Source organism: Nerophis ophidion, linkage group LG07, assembly GCF_033978795.1.
Source record: "Nerophis ophidion isolate RoL-2023_Sa linkage group LG07, RoL_Noph_v1.0, whole genome shotgun sequence".
In the NCBI taxonomy this organism is placed as follows: Eukaryota; Metazoa; Chordata; class Actinopteri; order Syngnathiformes; family Syngnathidae; genus Nerophis; species Nerophis ophidion.
This window is the reverse complement of record NC_084617.1, coordinates 28,876,348-28,898,847: the sequence shown is the minus strand read 5'-3', so window position 1 is coordinate 28,898,847 and position 22,500 is coordinate 28,876,348. Positions and strand designations below refer to the sequence as shown.

Sequence of the window (22,500 nt, the reverse complement as noted above, 5' to 3'; positions counted from 1 at the left end):
ATATATACATATATATATATATATATATATATATATATATATATATATATATATATATATATACATATATATACACACAAACCTCGTTTTCATTTGAGTTGGGAAATTGCGTTTGATGTAAATATAAACGGAATACAATGATTTGCAAATCATTTTCAACTCAAATTCAGTTGAATATGCTACAAAGACAACATATTGGATGTTCAAACTGATTAACATTTGTTTTTCTCAATTAATCATTAAATTTAGAATTTGATGCCAGCAACACTTGACAAAGAAGTTGGGAAATGTGTCAATAAATACTGATAAAGTTAAGTAAGGCTCATCGAACACTTATTTGGAATGTACCACAGGTGTGCAGGCTAATTGGGAACAACAGGGTGCCAGGATTGGGTACAAAAGCAGCTCACATTAAATGCTAATTAACTCACAAACAAGTATGGGGTGAGGGTCACCAATTTGTAAGCAAATTGTCGAACAGTTTTAGAACAACATCTCTCAACGAGCTATTGCAAGGAATTTAGGGATTTTACCATCTACGGTCTGTAAAATCATCAAAAGGTTTAGAGAATCTGCAGAAATCACTGCACGTAAGCGATGATATTACGGAACTTTGATCCCTCAGGTGTTGCTGCATCAAAAACCGACATAGTGTATAAAAGATATCACCACATGGGCTCAGGAACACTTCATAAAACCACTGTCAGTAACTACAATTGGTCGCTACATCTGTAAGTGCAAGTTAAAACTCTACTATGCAAAGCCAAACCCATTTATCGATATCCTGAAACGCCGCCAGCTTGGCTGGGCCCGAGATCATCTAAGATGAACTGATGCAAAGTGGAAAAGTGTTCTGTGGTCTGACAAGTCCACATTTCCAATTATATGTGGAAACTGTGGACGTGGTGTCCTCCGGAATAAAGAGGAAAATAACCATCCGGATTGTTATAGGCGCAAAGGTCGAAAGCCAGCATCTTTGATGGTATGGGGGTGTATTAGTGCTCAAGGCATGGGTAACTTACACATCTGTGAAGGCACCATTAATGCTGAAAGGTACATACAGGTTTTGGAACAACATATGCTGCCATCTAAGCGCCGTCGTTTTCATGGACGTCCCTGCTTATTTCAGCAAGACAATGCCAATCCACGTGTTACAACAGCGTGGCTTCGTAGTAAAAGAGTGCGGGTCCTTTCCTGACCCGTCTGCAGTCCAGACCTGTCTCCCATCGAAAATGTGTGGCGCAATATAAAGCGTAAAATACGACAGCGGAGGCCTTGGATTGTTGAACGACTGAAGCTCTACATAAAACAAGAATGGGAAAGAATTCCACTTTCAAAGCTTCAACAATTAGTTTCTTCAGTTCCCCAACGTTTATTGAGTGTTGTTAAAAGAAAAGGTGATATAACACAGTGGTGAACATGCCCTTTCCCAACTACTTTGGCTGGTGTTGTAGCCATGAAATTCTAAGTTAATTATTAATTGCAAAAAAAAAATAAAGTTTATGAGTTTGAACATCAAATATCTTATCGTTGTACTGCATTCAATAGAATATGGGTTGAAAAAGATTTGCAAATCATTGTATTCCGTTTATATTTACATCCAACACAATTTTCCAACTCATATGGAAACGGCGTTTTTATATATATATATATATATATATATATATATATATATATATATATATATATATATGTATGTATATATATATATATATATATATATATATATATATAGATATATATATATAAATATATATATATCTATATATATATATATCAATCAATGTTTATTTATACAGGCCCAAATCACAAATGTCTCAAAGGACTGCACAAATCATTACGACTACAACATCCTCGGAAGAACCCACATTTTTCATATATATATATATGAAAAATTTAAACAACAAACTATTTACGATCCAAAAAATTGGACGGTTAACTTGATCCCAGGATGCAGAGAAGGCAGGCAAAGTGCGAGCAGAAGCCCTTTTTTTATTTTATGTTTTATTTCTTTTTTTGTTTTAATGTAATTATAAGTTCTGATCTTAATCACTTTTTTTTATTAGTTATCATTTCATTTTATTTTTGTAACCTATTTTTAGTGACATTTAAATTATTTAGTTTTTTTTTTTTAAATAAAAAAATAAATAAATCTTTTTCCGACCCAAAAAATTGGACGGGTAACGTGATCCCAGGATGCAAAGAAGGTAGGCAAAGTGCGAGCAGAAGGCTCTTTAACCAGGTATCAGGAAGATGAAAAGTACATCAGGGCTAGCAGGAAATCGTAAATAAATGGAACGCTTTGGCATACACAAGGTAATGAACAAGCCTTGACGGAGGGAACAAGCTGGAAATAAATAAAACAAATTAATAATGCGGAACAGCTGTGCTAGTTGGAGAAGGGACATATAGTAAAGGTGCACCAGACAGGAAATACCACCAAAAAAAAAGCACCAGGACATGAAATGATAACAAACATAGAAAAATAAAGGACAAAATCCATACTGTCTTGTAGAATCACAACACTAAATATGTTTGTTTAACATAATTATCGGCCTCTAAACTTAAAGTAACACCCATATGGTCATCTTTAATTTTGTTCCACACCAATATAGTAACCTTGAGTGTGTTCTACTGTAGAAAAAAGTACTCACCATCACTCGGTCACTACAACACAGCCACGACCTGGAACTACTTCATCACATCCTGGGTTATCCTGGAAGTTAGAATTGGGTTTCTTTGTGCTGAAATCATGAGTGTTCTGTAAGCTGTCCTGCCGAAACTTGTTCAACTCGACAGTCGCACCACTAACCGTATTGTTAGCCTTCCGTGTTGTAAGCATTGTCATTCCACATCGCTCACGTGGGAGTCTCACCATTGTGGAGATGTGTTATGGACAAGGCAGGAGTTAAAGATAAAACGCATCAAAAAGTTGTTCTGCCAATAGTTGGCCATCTTGATTTTTGCGGTGAAGATTATCCACCGTGTTGTTAGCATTTTTTACCTTTAACCAGGAAATGGAATAGAAGACATTTACATAATGACAGAAAATAAGACAAAAACTGCACTTTGTTTTTATAAGACGTTAATAATACTTAATCTAACACTTAATTTAGGCCAAAATAAGTAAAACATAATTTTTTTTTTAAATCCGCGGTACTTTTAATCCGCTTTTTGAATATTTTAGGCTGGGTTTTTTTTGCTGTTGTTTTTCATTTTAAGGACAACACTAATAAATCTGCACTTTCTCAAACTGGAAGTGATGCTCCTAGGATTTTTGATTAATCTAATCCCATCCCGAATCCTGTTCCGGTAAAACTGTATGGTGTTCCAACGACAACAACAACAAAAGAAAATACACTTTGAACCTCCAAATACTTATAAAATGACTTTCTCTGGGAAAATATGCTTCAATAGTCCAAACAAAAGTTGGAGTTCAAACCGTCATCCTGCCAAATGTCAGCACGTCTCCTGAGACCTCGACTCAGTCAGCATCCAAAGCAAACTTTTTGACTCGGGGGCCGCATTTTGGCTAAAAACATTTGGTCAAGGGGCGGGAGCCAACTATATATATATATATATATATATATATATATATATATATATATATATATATATATATATATATATATATATATATATATATAGTATATATATATATATATATATATATATATATATATATATATATATATATATATATATGTGTATATATATATATATATATATATATATATATATATATATATATATATATATATATATATATATATATATATATATATATATATATATATATATATATACCGTATTTCCTTGAATTGCCGCCGGGGCGCTAATTAATTTAAAACCTCTTCTCACTCCTGCGCTTACCAAAAGCATGCGGTAAAAGTAAGCATGCACTAATTATTTTAAAACCTCTTCTCACTCCGGCACTTACCAAAGGCATGCAGAAAAAAATTGAGTGTGATGTAAGCTTGGACCTTAAATCGTACTGAACAGCTCTTAATCTTCTTCCCTTTATGCGATTTCAAATTGACGGTATTGAAATCAGCCTCCTCCATTTTGAAAAGGATGACAGGGGAAGTGTCACTCATGACGTCACGAGTTTGACCAGGCGGTAATACTAAGCCTGCGCTAATTATTTTGCGAAGTGAGTTTGACCCGGCAGTAATTTAAGGCAGGCGCATACCATATGCCCTGTGGCAATTCAAGGAAATACGGTATATATATATATATATATATATATATATATATATATATATATATATATATATATATATATATATGTATATCAATCAATCAATGTTTACTTATATAGCCCTAAATCACTAGTGTCTCAAAGGGCTGCACAAACCACTACGACATCCTCGGTAGGCCCACATAAGGGCAAGGAAAACTCACACCCAGTGGGACGTCGGTGACAATAATGACCCAGTGGGACGTCGGTGACAATGATGACTATGAGAACCTTGGAGAGGAGGAAAGCAATGGATGTCGAGCGGGTCTAACATGATACTGTGAAAGTTCAATCCATAATGGATCCAACACAGTCGCAAGAGTCCAGTCCAAAGCGGATCCAACACAGCAGCGAGAGTCCCGTTCACAGCGGAGCCAGCAGGAAAACATCCCAAGCGGAGGCGGATCAGCAGCGCAGAGATGTCCCCAGCCGATACACAAGCAAGCAGTACATGGCCACCGGATCGGACCGGACCCCCTCCACAAGGGAGAGTGGGACATAGGAGAAAAAAAAAAGAAACGGCAGATCAACTGGTCTAAAAAGGGAGTCTATTTAAAGGCTAGAGTATGCAAATTAGTTTTAAGGTGAGACTTAAATGCTTCTACTGTGGTGGCATCTCGAACTTTTACCGGGAGGGCATTCCAGAGTACTGGAGCCCGAAATGAAAAAGCTCTATAGCCCGCAGACTTTTTTTGGGCTTTGGGAATCACTAATAAGCCGGAGTCCTTTGCACGCAGATTTCTTGCCGGGACATATGGTACAATACAATCGGAAAGATAGGATGGAGCTGGACCGTGTAGTATTTTATATGTAAGTAGTAAAACCTTAAAGTCACATCTTAAGTGCACAGGAAGCCAGTGCAGGTGAGCCAGTACAGGAGTAATGTGATCAAACTTTCTTGTTCTTGTCAAAAGTCTAGCAGCCGTATTTTGTACCAACTGTAATCTTTTAATGCTAGACATGGGGAGACCCAAAAATAATACGTTACAGTAGTCGAGGCGAGACCTAACAAACGCATGGATAATGATCTCAGCGTCTTTAGTGGACAGAATGGAGCGAATTTTAGCGATATTACAGAGATGAAAGAAGGCCGTTTTAGTAACGCTTTTAATGTTTGCCTCAAAGGAGAGAGTTGGGTCGAAGATAATACGCAGATTCTTTACCGTGTCGCCTTGTTTAATTGTTTGGTTGTCAAATGTTAGAGTTGTATTATTAAATAGAGGTCGGTGTCTAGCAGGACCGATAATCAGCATTTCCGTTTTTTTGGCGTTGAGTTGCAAAAAGTTAGCGGACATCCATTGTTTAATTTCATTAAGACACGCCTCCAGCTGACTACAATCCGGCGTGTTGGTCAGCTTTAGGGGCATGTAGAGTTGGGTGTTATCAGCATAACAGTGAAAGCTAACACCGTATTTGCGTATGATGTCACCTAGCGGCAGCATGTAGATGCTGAAGAGTACAGGGCCAAGGACCGAACCCTGGGGAACTCCACACGTTACCTGAACGTGGTCCGAGGTCACATTGTTATGGGAGACACACTGCATCCTATTAGTAAGATAAGAGTTAAACCAAGACAGGGCTAAGTCTGACATACCAATTCGTGTTTTGATACGTTCTAATAAAATATTATGATCGACGGTATCGAAAGCAGGGCTAAGATCGAGGAGCAGCAACATAGATGACGCATCAGAATCCATCGTTAGCAATAGATCATTAGTCATTTTTGCGAGGGCTGTCTCCGTGGAGTGATTTGCCCTGAAACCGGATTGAAAGGTTTCACATAGATTGTTAGACGCTAAGTGTTCATTTAACTGCTCCGCAACAATTTTTTCGAGGATTTTTGGAATAAAGGGAAGGTGAGACACCGGTCGGTAGTTTACCATGAGGTCAGGATCAAGGTTAGGTCTTTTAATATGAATAACCGCTTTTTTGAATGCTAGGGGAACAGTGTCCGAGGAAAGTGATACGTGTATAATATTTAGCGCTGATGGACCTAATAATACAAAGAGCTCCTTGATCAGTTTCCCAGGAAGAGGGTCAAGTAAATGGCGGTAGTCGTGCACCATTTGCGTTCCAGCTTTCTACATAATAATTTCTGAGCTCTAGTTTCTTCTGTAAACCACGGGGTACGCTTTTTTGGAGCCTTTTTTAACTTTAGCGGTGCTATGTTATCAATGGTTTCGCGCAGTGCATCGTTAAAGTTGTTAGTGAGGTTATCAATAGAGCCCACACATTTTGGGAATGGTGCCATTACCGAGGGCAGTAGGTCAGCAAGAGTTGTCGTTGTGGCCGTATTAATGTTGCGGCTGCTATAGCAGTTATTATTATTATTAGTTTGACGAACATGCGTCTGAACCTCGAATTTTATAAGGTAATGATCGGACAATACTTTAGTATACGGGAGTATCGTAACTTTGGAAACGGTGATACCCCTGACAAGCACTAGGTCTATCGTATTACCGTTGCGATGCATGGGTTCATTTATTATTTGTGTGAGACCACAGCTATCAATTATAGTCTGGAGCGCTACGCACGGTGGGTCCGATGGGGTATTCATATGGATATTAAAGTCCCCCATTAGGATTATATTATCAGCGTGTGTCACTAGATCAGCAACGAACTCTGAAAATTCATTGATAAACAGCCAGGTGTAGAGGCAGCGGTGTGACAGACCTCATAGTAAGCACCTCAAACGATTTATATTTATTATTTATGTTAGGACTAAGGTTAAAGTTTTCGTTGTATATTAGTGCGACCCCCCCACCCCTTTTAAGAGGACGGGCAATATGCGCATGTGTAAAGTTAGGAGGACATGCCTCGTTTAGCGCAAAAAAGTCGTTTGGTTTAAGCCAGGTTTCGCTGAGACCGATGACGTTAAGATTGTTGTCTCTGATAATATCATTAACTAACAACGTTTTGGGAGACAATGATCTTATCTTTAAAAAACCTATATTATAGGTAGTGGGCTGTTTTAGGGAATTTTTGATCAAATTATCCGTAGTAGCAATATTAATAATGTTGTGTTTATTATGTCCAGTGCATTTAGTTTAATTACGACCATATCTAGGAATTGATACGACGGGAATTTTCCGATTGTTTGATTGTTGCTTTGATAAACTGCACGCATCATAGTTTGCCAACTCAGTAGAACGCAGGTTCCGATTGTTTGTTTGTTGCTTTGATAAACTGCACGCATCATAGTTTGCCACCTCAGTAGAACACATGTCCAACTCTGAAACAATCAAAGCAGAAAAAACTTGTTCTAATTTAACTGACTCCTTACCCAGACCAGTAGTCTCGCATCTTCCATTTAAATCCGGCTTCAAGATGGAGGGAAGTGGTGTTCTGTGGGGATTAGCCTTCTGCTTTGTTTTTAGCCCCGCTCGACATCCGCGTTTCCGATCACACCGCTGGCGTCTGCTCCGTAGACGGCCCCCGCTCCTACTATACTCCCCTGCTTCACAGGCCGCTGGATGTAGCCGCCGAAGTATTCCCATGCTAGTTAGCACATCTAGCAAGCACGCGTCTATCAGTCCAAAATGGCCCAATATGTCCACATCCAGAAGTGTCTGGCGGTCGTACGTGATCACGGAGTGACCACGATATGAGCCAGCCATGAAGTTTGCAGAATTGTCTGATATTTCTGCCAAATGTTCCATCTTTAGCAAGAGCTCTGCGATGTTGCAGCCCGTCCGGGCGCCGCCATCTTGGAACCTTCGTATTTTGAGGCAGATATATATATATATATATATATATATACATATATATATATATATATATATATATATATATATATATATACATATACATATATATACATATACATATACATACATACATATATATATATATATATATATGTATGTATGTATATGTATATATATGTATGTGTATATATATATATATATACATATATATATATATATACATATACATATATATACATATACATACATACATATATATATATATATATATATATATATATATATATATATATATATATATATATATATATATATATACATATATACATATATACACATGTCGTCCATTATCTCTGTGGCCCTTATGTATCCTATATTTGTATCATTCAACTTTGGCCCTTGAACAAACGTAATTGAGTACTCCTGGTTTAGTCTTGAGGGCAGCACGGTGAAAGAGGGGTAAGTGCATCTGCCTCACAATACGAAGGTCCTGAGCAGTCTTGGGTTCAATCCCAGGCTCGGGATCTTTCTGTGTGGAGTTTGCATGTTCTCCCCGTGACTGTGTGGTTTCCCTCCGGGTACTCCGGCTTCCTCCCACTTCCAAAGACATGCACCTGGGGATAGGTTGATTGACAACACTAAATTGGCCCTAGTGTGTGAATGTGAGTGTGAGTGTTGTCTGTCTGTGTTGGCCCTGCGATGAGGTCGCGACTTGTCCAGAGTGTACCCCACCTTCCACCCGATTGTAGCTGAGATAGGCACCAGCGCCCCCTGTGACCCCAAAGGGAATAAACGGTAGAAAATGGATGGATGGATGGGTTTAGTCTTGCCTTCTCCCCAAAGGTAATCCCGAGTAAATAATATGAAGCTCATTGTTAGAGTTTGACTCTGCTGTATGAAATAAGTAAATAAGTCCTTTATATGAAGATTGCGTTTTCTCTTTCTTAAACGTTTGTTTAGTCACAGGAAAGATATGCTTTTTGTGTTTCCACTAAAAATAGACCCTGCACTGTGGTTGCTGTGTACACACACACACGCACGCACACACACACACGCACACACACACACACCCACACACACCATGACGCCACTGAACAGACCACCCACACACATGCAGTTACAGTAAGTCGGGTGGACCCCTTAGTTGCCGGGGCGGTATAGCTCGGTTGGTAGAGTGGCCGTGCCAGCAATTTGAGGGTTGGAGGTTCGATTCCCGCTTACGCCATCCTAGTCACTGCCGTTGTGTCCTTGGGCAAGACACTTTACCCACGTGCTCCCAGTGCCACCCACACTGGTTTAAATGTAACTTAGATATTGGGTGTCACTATGTAAAGCGCTTTGAGTCAATAAGAGAAAAGCGCTATATAAATATAATTCACTTCACTTCACTTTTATCCAAACTCTTGCCGGGATGCGATGATTAATCGATTAAATCCATTAATTTGGTCAGAAAAAAAATGTTTGGTTTTTATATTCTGTTGCTTCGATTAATGGTTTTATGAGTGTAACTAATACAAATCGATCAAATCCAGTTAAGCTGCAGCTATCTATTATTTCTATAATCGAGTCATCGATCGATTATTTTGTTCGAATGATCGAGTATCCGGATAAAACACAGTTTATAGCTTTTTTTAGGAAAATCTTTGAAATAAAGAACAATTGTTATGCTTGCCTAAACATTATGGCTGTAAGTCTTTGGGTACTAGATGATTCGATTCCTGGTGGTAATGAGTTTATTGGGTAACGATTAATCGATTACATCCACTAATTTGGTCAGAAAAAAAAGTTTAGTTCTGTGTTATGTTGCTTTGATTAATTCTTCAGTAAGTGTAACTAATACACATTGATCAAATTCAGTTGGGCTGCAGCTATCTACTGAGTCATTGATACATTATTTTGTTTGAATAATCGAGTGATTGGATAAAACACAGTTTTTTAGCTATTTTTCGGAAAATTGTTGAAATAAAGAACAATTGGTATGCTTACTTAAACATTATGGCTGTGAGTCTTTGGGTACCAGACAATTCGATTCTATTCTTGGTGGTAACGATTAGATCGGTAACGATAAATCGAATAAATCCACTAATTTGGTCATAAAAAAAAATGGTTCTATATTCTATTGCTTCGATTAATTGTTTAATGAGTGTAACAAAAACTAATATCCAATCCAGTTGGGCTGCAGCTTTGTATTGTTCGGTAATTGAGTCATTGATTGATTATTTTGTCCAAATAATTGAGTATTTGCACAAAACACAGTTTTTAGCTATTTTTCAGAAAATTGTTGAAATAAACAAAGATTGTTTTGTTTGCCTAAATATTATGGCTGTGAGTCTTTGGGTGCAAGCCGATTTGATTCTTGGGGTCAATGATTTGATTCGGAATCGATTCTCGCTTCAAAAATGATTCTCGGTTCAAAATTAATATTTTTCAATAACATTGGATGCCAGTTTTATGATTAATTACATTCCTCCATAAAATAGACAAACAGCTCTGATACATTTTTATATTACTTCAAAGAAAACTTGTTTTGTTGAATAAGATTCTACCCAAACATTTCATAAAGTCAAATACATATTAGGAAACAAGAGAATTTTCCAACATTTCAGTTTTTTCAAGTAAATCTCTACAGGACAGATAAAAACACAAAATAAAATAATCATTAAAAAAAACAAAAAGAAAACAAACTATTTTTTAAAAAATTGATCAAAAATCGTTAAACATATTTAAAAAAAAATTACACCCTACTAAACATAATTCTTCGTTTATAATAAATGCTCATATTCAACATTAAAATTGCTCTTTTAACAAGTGTAAAGATATACAAACACAAAAAAACAACTCCCTGCCGTTCACCGCCACACTTATCACTGCACCCATACACCACCGCTCTCATGTACGCTCTGTTGCAGCAACCGTGTGGAAGCAATGGCCACATATTTTAAATTCCAGGAACTCCATGCGCTCAGATTGATCATTTTGTATTAGTTACACTCGTTAAACGATTATTCGAAGCAACATAATTTGAATTTAGCCTTTTTCTAATTGATTTAAAGGCCTACTGAAACCCACTACTAACGACCAAGCAGTCTGATAGTTTATATATCAATGATGAAATATCAACATTGCATCACATGCCAATACGGCCGGTTTAGTTTAGTAAATTTCAATTTTAAATTTCCCGCGGAGATTGTTGTTGAAAACGTCGTGGAATGACGACGCATCCGCGTGACGTCACGGACTGTTAGGAAATATTAGCTCCGCATCAGTTACGGCTAAAAGTCGTCTGTTTTCATCGCATAATTACACAGTAATTTGGACAGCTGTGTTGCTGAATCTTTTGCAATTTGTTAAATTAATAGTGGAGACAATAAAGAACAATGCTGTTGGTGGAAAGCGGTGTATTGCAGCTGTCTTTAGCACTGAGACACAGCCGGTGTTTCTTTGTTTTTAACACAGAGCGGTCAAGCGAACATGTTTCTCTACGTCAACCAGCATCTTTTTGGATGGGAAAATTGTGATATATATCTTACCGGAGACATCATTGGATTATTCGTCCTCTTGCAGTAGCTGTTTAAAAGGCAGCTGTGAGCTTGGCTCCTCGGCTTCTCTCCGAGACACTGCATGTTCACCGCAGCCATCCGACCTCGAGGTATGTCTTTACAATCTCACAAACACACTATTAAAACAATAAGCAGATAAGGGGTCTACCAGAATTATCTTAGTAAATGTGTCTAATTACATCTGAAACGCTCACACTGCCGCCGCCCGGTGCCGTCGCTTTTCATTTTATTTTTTTTTAATTTTTTTTTCTAGTCCTTCGCTATCATCATCCACAAATCTTTCATCCTCGCTCAAATTAATGGGGAAATTGTCGTTTTCTCGGTCCTAATAGCTCTTGCTGCTGGAGGCTCCCATTAAAAACAATTTGAGGACGTGAGGAGCCCTCACCCTTGTGACGTCATCGTCTGCGACTTCCGGTAAAGGTGGGGCTTTTTTCTCTGCACCAAAAGTTGCAAACTTTATCGTCGATGTTTTCTACTAAATCCTTTCAGCAAAAATATGGCAAAATCCGAAATGATCAAGTATGACACATAGAATGGACCTGCTATGCCCGTTTAAATAAGAAAATCTCATTTAAGTAGGCCTTTAATCCATTTATTGTTGCAGCCCTAAAATACAGACTCCGCGAGGGATCGGTACAGTTCACATTTCAACCGATTCGGTACCAATTCCCAGTACCTGGGAAAAAAAGTTATGGTTATGACAACTTTTGTCCGGTTGTTTCATTATCACATTTCTGAGTCTCATTTCTGAGTATGAAACTAGGTTTCAATTACAGTTGCAAGTCCAGGACGTTAGATGGCATTAGTGTATAGTTTATGTTTTTGTTTGGTGCGCCCTAAAAGTGATTAATAATATAAGTATTGTACTTTTATTTTTACACAGCAGCTGTTTATTTGTAACCTGCTTCTTAGTTGTAGTTTTCATGAACAAATATGGAGGTGTTGAACTTGCCATGTAGAATCGCAATGCTAATCACTGGCAAAAGCCAATGTGTTATTATTATTAGCATCAAGCTAGCGCAATTTTGGAAATGTGGAGCCTTACTTTTTACCTACTTTTTTTGGAGTCAATTGCTTTTTTGGTATTGAACAATGGCAACATCACCTCAAGGTAGTTTGGCTGAGTCCGCTCTCAGTGCTGCTGGAGTGATCGCCAAATGGCGAACCCGGGTACCAAAACATGGCAGCGTTGGATTTCACGTGAATGGGTGACCCGGCAAGACTGGCGGGATTCGGTACACATCTCTAGTTTACGCACTCGATCCGATTTCTTGATGGATCCAACAAACTAAACGACTGATTAATCGATTACCAAAATAATTGATTTCTAATATAATCGATAACAGCAGCCCTACTTTTACCGATAACTTCCAAGTTTTGGGAGGAAAAAATGGTTTTTGAGATGAGTTTGCTAAGTATACAAATGAGCCGAAATATTTGAAAGAAAGAAACTGCTGTTCTAAATGTGACCACTAGATGTCAAAATAACAATTCTCTGTATCTTTGTAGATGATGTTACATATGTGAAAAAATATATAAACCACATGATGTTAGTGCACCAGAAAATGAGCAAACTACAAAAATAACAACCTGTAGTTTTATTTTTGTATTATTTTTTTATATTGATATACTGAAAATGAACACCAACGAGTTGACTGATGAACATTATCACAGAATGTATACATAACGACAAATAAAGGTAATAAATGAAAGTGTAAAAAAAAATAAACCCAACAACATTTTGATTTGTAGATTTCCAGAATGTGCTTGATTTATTTTTAAACAAAGAAAACAATCTGAAGTTGGCTTTATTTTTAAGGTATTGTGCCGTGATTCTACCAGTCCGGCCAACTTGGGAGGAGATTTTTCTCTATGTGGCCCCCCCATCTAAAATGAGTTTGACACCCCTCTACTAGAGTATAAATTCAATGTATTACCCTTGGGCAAGGCATTAACCAAACAAAGCACTTTGGAGCGACATTGCCAGTGATACTGAGGGAACCCAGCTCTACAAATGAATTTAAAGCCACAGGACTCCTCTGAAAGATTTCATATCCTTTACTTCTTCTTCTTCCGTGTTCATTAGTTTGCATTCGGTGTGGGGGTTGTATAGTGGGAGAGACGGGGCAGTTTGTTGCAGAGGCCCAGTTAAGTCTGTGGCTTTGTGTTTCATGAAAGAAAAGGACAGTTAAATGTCAGCGTTTTCCAACCAGGCACACACACACACACACACACACACACACACACACACACACACACACACACACACACACACACACACACACACATTCTTGTATGTCATACCTTCTTGAGAGCTGAAAAAAATGCCTACTTCTTTAGGACCACACTTTTTAAATATATAAAGAAGTGTATTTACAACATTGATAATAAATACATACTATGCAAATATAAAAAAAAGCTTGTTGTGGAAAAAATAAGTTGTAATTCCATAAGAAAAAGGTCACAATTTTTAAAGAAAATCTTTAAAATTTTGGCAGTGTTACAATAAAAATCGTCATTTTACTCAACGCCGGTCAAAACTTAACAAGAAAAACTAAACATTTGTGCAATATTATAATAAAAGTTGGAATATTAATCAATAATATTTGCAATTTTACAAGAAAAGCTTAACATTTTGGCTATTTTATTAAAAGAGTAATAATTTTACTCGACAAAAGTCACAATTTTATAAAAAATAATTGAAAATGTTGGCAATATTACAATAAAATTAGGAATTTTTACTCGGCAAAAGGATGACAAAAGTCATCATGTCAATATTTTTCAAGAACAACAAAAATATTGGCAATGTGATAAAAGCCGGAATTTTAAATGACAAACGTAACCGTTTTGCATCAAAAAGCAACAATTTTACATATAAAAGTAATAATTATACAAGAAAATATTGCAATATTACAGAAACAGAAAGAATATGACAAATTGTTCCCAATTTTTATAATAAAAAAAGTCGACATATTGTGAGAAAAAGACTGCTTTAAGTTCATTTGTATTTTTTTTTTCTGTTTGTAATTGGTTTTTAATCTTCATTATTTACTTCAAGTTATTACAATATGTTTCTATATACACATTTATTTTTATTTTTTTAAGTAATTTTGGCCAAGCATTGGCATTTCAGGGCTTCACGGTGGCAGAGGGGTTAGTGCGTCTGCCTCACAATACGAAGGTCCTGCAGTCCTGGGTTCAAATCCAGGCTCGGGATCTTTCTGTGTGGAGTTTGCATGTTCTCCCCGTGAATGTGTGGGTTCCCTCCGGGTACTCCGGCTTCCTCCCACTTCCAAAGACATGCACCTGGGGATAGGTTGATTGGCAACACTAAATTGGCCCTAGTGTGTGAATGTGAGTGTGAATGTTGTCTGTCTATCTGTGTTGGCCCTGCGATGAGGTGGCGACTTGTCCAGGGTGTACCCCGCCTTCCGCCCGATTGTAGCTGAGATAGGCGCCAGTGCCCCCCGCGACCCCAAAAGGGAACAAGCGGTAGAAAATGGATGGATGGATGGATTGGCATTTCAATTTTTTACACACACTTGTAATTTCATATGTTGACCAAGGGGGGAGTACTTTTAAATTTGAAAAATCCCTCTTTTCTGGGACCACCCTCATTTTGACAGATTTCACCACCAGGTGTGCAAATGAGACATTCTCTATTAGATGCAATGCTTTTCCGTATTTGGACCATGATTTATGTCATCACTTGTTCACACCTCCTCATATGGAAGCTACTTTTCCTTCTTCATGTTTCAAAAAGGGTAGAAATACAATAACGTGTGTGTCAAGGTGGCTACTATCTGATAGGACCCTCACATGTATGTATGTTTTATGTCCTTTGAATCAAAGAACAAGGTGAAGTTGAACATGTGTGCAAATAAAACAGACATTGTAGCCACGGGTTTACATCCTAATGACTTCCTGTTTGCCGGTGGATGGACAAAATACGGCTGCTGCTTTGTGAACAAGCAACGACTCTGACAGACACGCCTGCAGATTTGCGAGGACAATGTAATGCAGCTAGGCCAGTGTGTGTGTGTGTGTGCGTGTGTTTGTGTGTGTGTGTGTGTGTGTGTGTGTGTGTGCGTGCGTGTGTGTGTGTGTGTGTGTGTTCAGCTGTTGGCTGGTGTCTGAGGTGCGCATTAGTGTATTCACACTTTTAAATAACCCCTAAGTCTGTGTTTATCCACCATAAGGCTGGGGCCCATGCTTTTCTAATGTCCTTTAGTATATTCAATTGGTATTCATTTTGTAATCAGTAAGTTAGATATAATTATTGAATAAGATTAAAATCAAGAGCAAGTGTAAATATTTGAGTGGGCCTTAGGCCCCTCTGTATGGGACCAGTTGGGCCCTGAGGTCAAAAAGGTTAATAATTCCTGACCTAGATGACAGGTGTATTGTTACAACTTATGATAGTAAAAAAACATTTAAACTAGGAGTGTTTCGATGCCACTTTTTAACTTCTGATACAATACCCACATTGGAGACTTAAGCATTGGCTGATACCGACATCAATCATGTACGATATCAGCACAAATTATACTACATGCTTGTATTTTTTTGTAGTTTTGGTATGTTAGAAAAGGCTTTAACAGGTGTTGATGAATCAGATAACAATGGTTGGCATGAGAAGCACAAACCTACGGACTTTTAAATTGAAGTCAATCTCAAGATGGAGTAAGTTAAATAATGCGGACACATTTGGTGCTTGATATTTTCTAATACGCTTCTGCCTTGGATACTTTGTATGTGTAAGTAACATGTAAGTATAATTATTTGATAGTTGTTCAGCATGAAAAATGTTTTACATTGCAACATTGTTCAATGGTTATTACCAATGTCATGCTTGCGTGCTATTGTGAGCTTTGCTGTTGTGTAGCTGTTTGCTCTTAGAAGCCCGTAGCCTAGCTTTTTTAACTTTTGTAAATTCATTCAATAAATCAGAAGAAATTGTGTGTTTATTGAAGAATATTTAGATGTTAACTGGCTGTCTAACGTTGCACAAGTAAACACTCTGCAGGACTGCTTGTATCGCAAATGATATCACACTCAAGTAAACACGCTGAAGGACTGCTTGTATCGCACATGATATCACACCAAAGTAAACATGCAGCAGGACTGCTTGTATCGCACATGATATCACACCCAAGTAAACATGCAGCAGGACTGCTTGTATCGCACATGATATCACACACAAGTAAACACTGCTTGTATCGCACATGATATCACATGCAAGTAAACACGCTGCATGACTGCTTGCATCGCACATTATATCCCACAAAAGTAAAGGCCTACTGAAATGAGATTTTCTTATTCAAACAGGGATAGCAGGTCCATTCTATGTGTCATACTTGATCATTTCGCGATATTGCCATATTTTTGCTGAAAAGATTTAGTAGAGAACATCGACGATAAAGTTCGCAACATTTGGTCGCTAATTAAAAAGCCTTGCCTGTACCGGAAGTAGCAGACGATGCTACTCACATTGTTTACAATCATAGCCAGCAGCAGCTAGAGCGATTCGGACTGAGAAAGCGACAATTCACACACAAGTCGACACTCTGCAACATTGCTTGTATCACACATGATATCGCACACAAGTGAACACTTTGCAGTACTGCCTGTATGACATATAATATCACACACAAGTCAACATTGCTTGTTTCGCACATGATATCACACACAAGTAAACCCTCTGCAAGACTGCTTGCATCGCACATGGTATCACACACACAAGTAAACACTTTGCAGGACTGCTTGTATCTCATATTATATCACACACAAGTAAACCCTCTGCAAGACTGCTTGTATCGCACATGATATCTCACACACAAGTAAACCCTCTGCAAGACTGCTTGTATCGCACATGATATCACACACAAGTAAATACTGCTTGTAATGCACAAAATTACATCTTACACAAGTAAACACGCTGCAAGACTGCTTGTATCGCACATGATATCACACACAAGTAAACACTGCTTGTAATTCAGATGATATCATACACAATTATACCCTCTGCAGGACTGCTTGTATCACACATGATATCACACAGATGTAAATACTGCTTGTAATGCACACAATTACATCACATGCAAGTAAACACGGGATGTGGATGCCTAATTGAATCATTTGTCATCTCCACTGCATCATTGCGCAACATTTGACAACAATGTTCCAAAATGAAGCCAATGTCACTGACAGTGGGTTCCACTCGTGGATGTTTACTGGCTGGAGTTTAGAGAAGTGACATGCATAGAAACTGTCAGCTATTGTGAAACATGAATATACAAATCTTTATTCCGGCCTCATATCACTTTGATGTTTACTTTGTGGGTGTGTTGTTCTCCTTGTTGGGGACTGGCTGCTCCCTCTCTGACATGTATGAAGATGTTTATTTCGCTGGCAGTGGTGTGCGGTGGTGCGCGGAATCACACCGACAGGTACATACGTCCCATGTTGTGGTGGACAACCCCCGAGGTGCAACATATGACCAATGAAGGAGTTATGAGGAATGTAAACATAAGGCTGTGTTGTTTTATGTATATAGTATAGTATTTAGACACAAATGTATTGTTGAGTTGTACAGTAATGTGGTGTATTTAGCAAAAGTAATAAAAGTCGACATTCCTCTCTCAAGCAGTAACTGTGTGGAGCAAGATTCAAAGTCTGTGCACACCATCGTTTCATGATTTTTTTCTTCATTTTCCTATCCTCTCCACCTAAAACCGGCCGGCCTATCCCCTGGCAACACCCCCGGCCCCTGTGCTTCCTGTCGGAGGGAGGAGTCTGTTTTTACTACCACTCCATTTTGGCAGAGAAGACTAATTCCTTTGCCGCCTGGTTTGTGTGTATATGTGGATATGTGCGTGCGTGTGTGTGTGTGTGTGTGTTCTTGAAACATCAACAAGGAGAAGTACCGTCCATATGAGGACTGGTGAACAAGTTAGGACCCAAATCATGGTCCCACCATGGGAAAACCATTGCATCTAATAGCGAGCGAAAATACTACAGTCTGTGAACATTGCTCCAAAGTTGGGATTTTTTGTTGATTTAATGTGTATACAAAAGTCATCATTGACAAGTGCAAAGGTAGCAATATATGATAAAACAAGACAGTAGCTTAAAGAGGACTTCCCTATTCAGCCCTGAATAAACCCACCAGGTGAACAGCTGATTTTATGACTTCTGGTGTGTGTGTGTGTGTGTGTGTGTGTTCGTGAAACATGTACTTGTGTGTGTGTGTGTGTGTGTGTGTGTGTGTTCTTGAAACATCAACAGGGAAAAGTACCATCCATATGAGGAGGTGTGAACAAATTAGGACCGAAATCATGGACCCAATACATCAAAACCATGGCATCTAATAGAGAGCGAATGAACTAGAGTCTGTGAACATTGCTCCAAAGTCAGGATTTTTTTGTTGTTGATTTAATGTGCATAGAAAAGGAAACATTGACAGGTTACCATGAATTGATTAACCTGGACCCCGACTTAAACAAGTTGAAAACCTTATTCGGGTGTTACCTTTTAGTGGTCAATTGTACGGAATATGTACTGAACTGTGCAATCTACTAATAAAAGTATCAATCAATCAATCAAAAGTGCGAAGGCAGCAATATATGATAAAACAAGACGGTAGCTGAAAGAGGACTTTCCTATTCATCCCCGAAAAAAAACAGCAGGTGAACAGCTGATTTTACAACTGCCGGCGCTGACGTAAGACAACCCGCATCCCATATGTGACCATAGGATGAACAAATACACTACGGTACTAAGGCTATAGTGGCCATTAACAGTTAGCTTCTACAGATGGGTTGCCCAAAGTGCGGCACAGGGGCCATCTGTCGTCCGTGACTCCTATGTCATCGACCTGAAGCACATTACAAAAAAACAAAAAAAATGGAGATCTTATTTGCACCGCTGGTGGTGAAATCTATCAAAATGACGGTGGTCCCAAAAAGGATGGATTTTTCAAGTTGGCTTTGTGTCGGTTTTAAAAGTGCTCCCCTTCTGACCAACATATGAAATAACAAGTGTGTAAAACATTTTAGTGCTCCCTCTTTGGCCAACATATGTAATAACAAGTGTGTGTAAGAAATTGAATTGCGCCCCCATTGGCAAAAATGTATTAAAAAAATAAAATTAGATTGTACATAGCGACATATTGTAATAACTTGAAGTAGATAACAAAGATATATATATATATATTTATATTTATATATGTATATATATACATACATATATATATATGTATATATATATATATATATATATACATATAAATATATATATATAAATATGTATATATATATGTATATATATACATATGTATATATACGGATGTATATATATACATACATACATACACATATATACACATATATGCATATAGACACATATATACATATAGACACACATATACAGTACTGTATATATATACATACATATAGACACACACATATATATACACACATATACATATGTATGTACATGTATATATTTTATATATATATAATTTGATGCATATACATATATACACATATAAACATTTATTCATATTTATACACATATACATAGTATATACATAATGTGTATGTATATATATATATATATATATATATATATATATATATATATATATATATATATATATATGTATGCATACATATATATATACATATATTCTAATACACATATACATATACAGGACATCAGCAAATAAACTGGACTCAAATAAGACCTTCATGGACTGCTCTTCCACACCAAACTCATCAATCCAGCCGATATATATCCTATGTGTATCATGGAACTTTTTTTTTTCTTTCACAGACCGAGACCTTGGACGTAAGTGGCCCTGGTCCGACCTGACGAGCAGCAGAGAGACTGACACCAAAGCGGCCCTGAACACGATCCCGACATCTTTGTTAGCCAGCAGACATGTTGATCGTCCTAGTCCTCATCATGCTCTTCCACGTGGCCGCGGCCGTCCTGCTCTTTGTTTCCACCATACACAATGTGAGTATTCTTTTTTTTAATCCATTAGGGATGACCATAATAAAACTCCAGCATGGTATCACTGTAGTGTCGAGACAGGTATTGAATGTGCCGCGTACGCAACCATATATATATAAACATACTAAAACTCTACAAAATATATACATTATTAAATTTTATTAAATAAAAAAAATATATATATACAAAAAAAATCAAAAAAATATATACATATAATTACAAAATATTTTATTTCTATAAATGTGTGTATATATACATATATATATATATATATATATATATATATATATATATATATATATATATATATATATATATATATATATATATATATATATATACATATATACAAAAAATGTATACATTAATAAACTTATACTTTATTAAATGTAAACTGGTGATATATCATCATTAAAAAATAAAATACATACATAAACAAAGAAAAATACAAATTATATATATATATATATATATATATATATATATATATATATATATATATATATATATATATATATATATATATATATACACACACACACACACAAAGAAATATGAGGTGGTGACTAGGCTCCAGCACCCCCCACGAACCCAAACGGGACAAACGGTGGAAAGTGTATGGATGGATGGATGGACGGATAGAAAAACTGTAAAAATAAATGTACATATATTCGCCAAGAAATGGTAAAAATGACTTTATTAAAATGGTGACACTCATCTGCTTTAATGTGCAGCTTACATAGTTTTTTTTGGAACAACATGCTACATTCGTTACATTGACCAGAGCGGAGTGAAACAACAGTGCAGTGTCAGTACAGGTGGTGAGTGTGTCACACACTCACAAATGCATCATTAAACCAACACAAGTAAACAGGAGAGGAACATTTACCCCATTTGGCATCAAATGATCAAAATGATATCGCACTGTGGGATTTTTCCTTTTTCTTAGCGCCTTTTTAGACAAAACGTTCAACTTCTTTCTTTTTTTATCAAGAAAAGTGTGGGGGCTTCACATTCAAATGACACAGCCGACCGATATATCAATTTTTTTTTAAAGGTACATAAATATCGACACCGTCCTTGTGTTTCATTATGTTTCAGTGTTTGTTCGACTCATTTCTACTGTTTACTATTTGCCTTATTTTCCTTGTTGCTATTTGGAAAGAACAAACAAACAAAAAAACAATTATATTTGTTGAGCACAATTGTATTTGCTGGTCAAATGTAATGGCCGTTATGGAACGCCAACACAGTATCAGTGCAGTGTCAATACAGGTAGTGAGTGTGCCATACACTCGCAGTATTAACCCTGCTATTTCAACCTCAAACACAAAGTTGTGTTGTGTTTACCTCTAAAGATGTACTGTAAACATTTTGTCCAAGATGGCGTCCAATGGCTGCATGCACAGATTTTTTTCTGTGAATCTCGACTGGTCTGACGTGCATAATTAAGCGTTTTTTTTTTTTTTTTTCCATGGGGATTGTTTTGACAACGTTGCACACCCTTTTCAGTGTACCTTCCGCGGTTGTGTTGCAGGCATGGTGGTTGGTGTCTCTACCGGGACGGGACGTGATCTACTCTGACCTGTGGTACTCCTGCAACGCCACCTGCTACCCCGTGGAGAAGAGCCACACCCCTGACGCAGGTATACCGGCGCACTGAAGGTGGTGCGTGTGCAGTACGTGCCTGTTTGTCACCCACCTCGCCTCTCTTCTCAGCCTACTTGCAGACCGTGCAGGCCACCATGATCCTGGCCACCATTTTATGCTGCGTCAGCTTCTTTCTCTTCATCCTTCAGCTCTTCAGGCTCCAGCAAGGAGAGAGATTCATCTTCACGGCTATTATTCAGATTTTGGCCTGTAAGACACGCACGCACACGCAAACAGTATTCGCTGTTTTATTTTACTTTTTAAAATAATAGTAATAATTATTGTTATTATAATGATAATAATAATAATAACTATCATTATT

General features: G+C 37.4%; 1 protein-coding gene across 1 annotated transcript in view; it reads left to right on the top strand.

Moving 5' to 3' along the window:
- Nucleotides 1-22,500, top strand: part of emp2 (epithelial membrane protein 2) — a 28,754-nt gene that overhangs the window by 3,653 nt on the left and 2,601 nt on the right. Inside the window, exons 2-4 of the mRNA XM_061905864.1 lie at nt 20,346-20,531; nt 22,066-22,174; nt 22,248-22,388. Coding sequence (XP_061761848.1) covers nt 20,454-20,531; nt 22,066-22,174; nt 22,248-22,388 — 328 coding nt within the window. The 5' untranslated portion in view covers nt 20,346-20,453. The remainder of the gene's footprint in view (nt 1-20,345; nt 20,532-22,065; nt 22,175-22,247; nt 22,389-22,500) is intronic.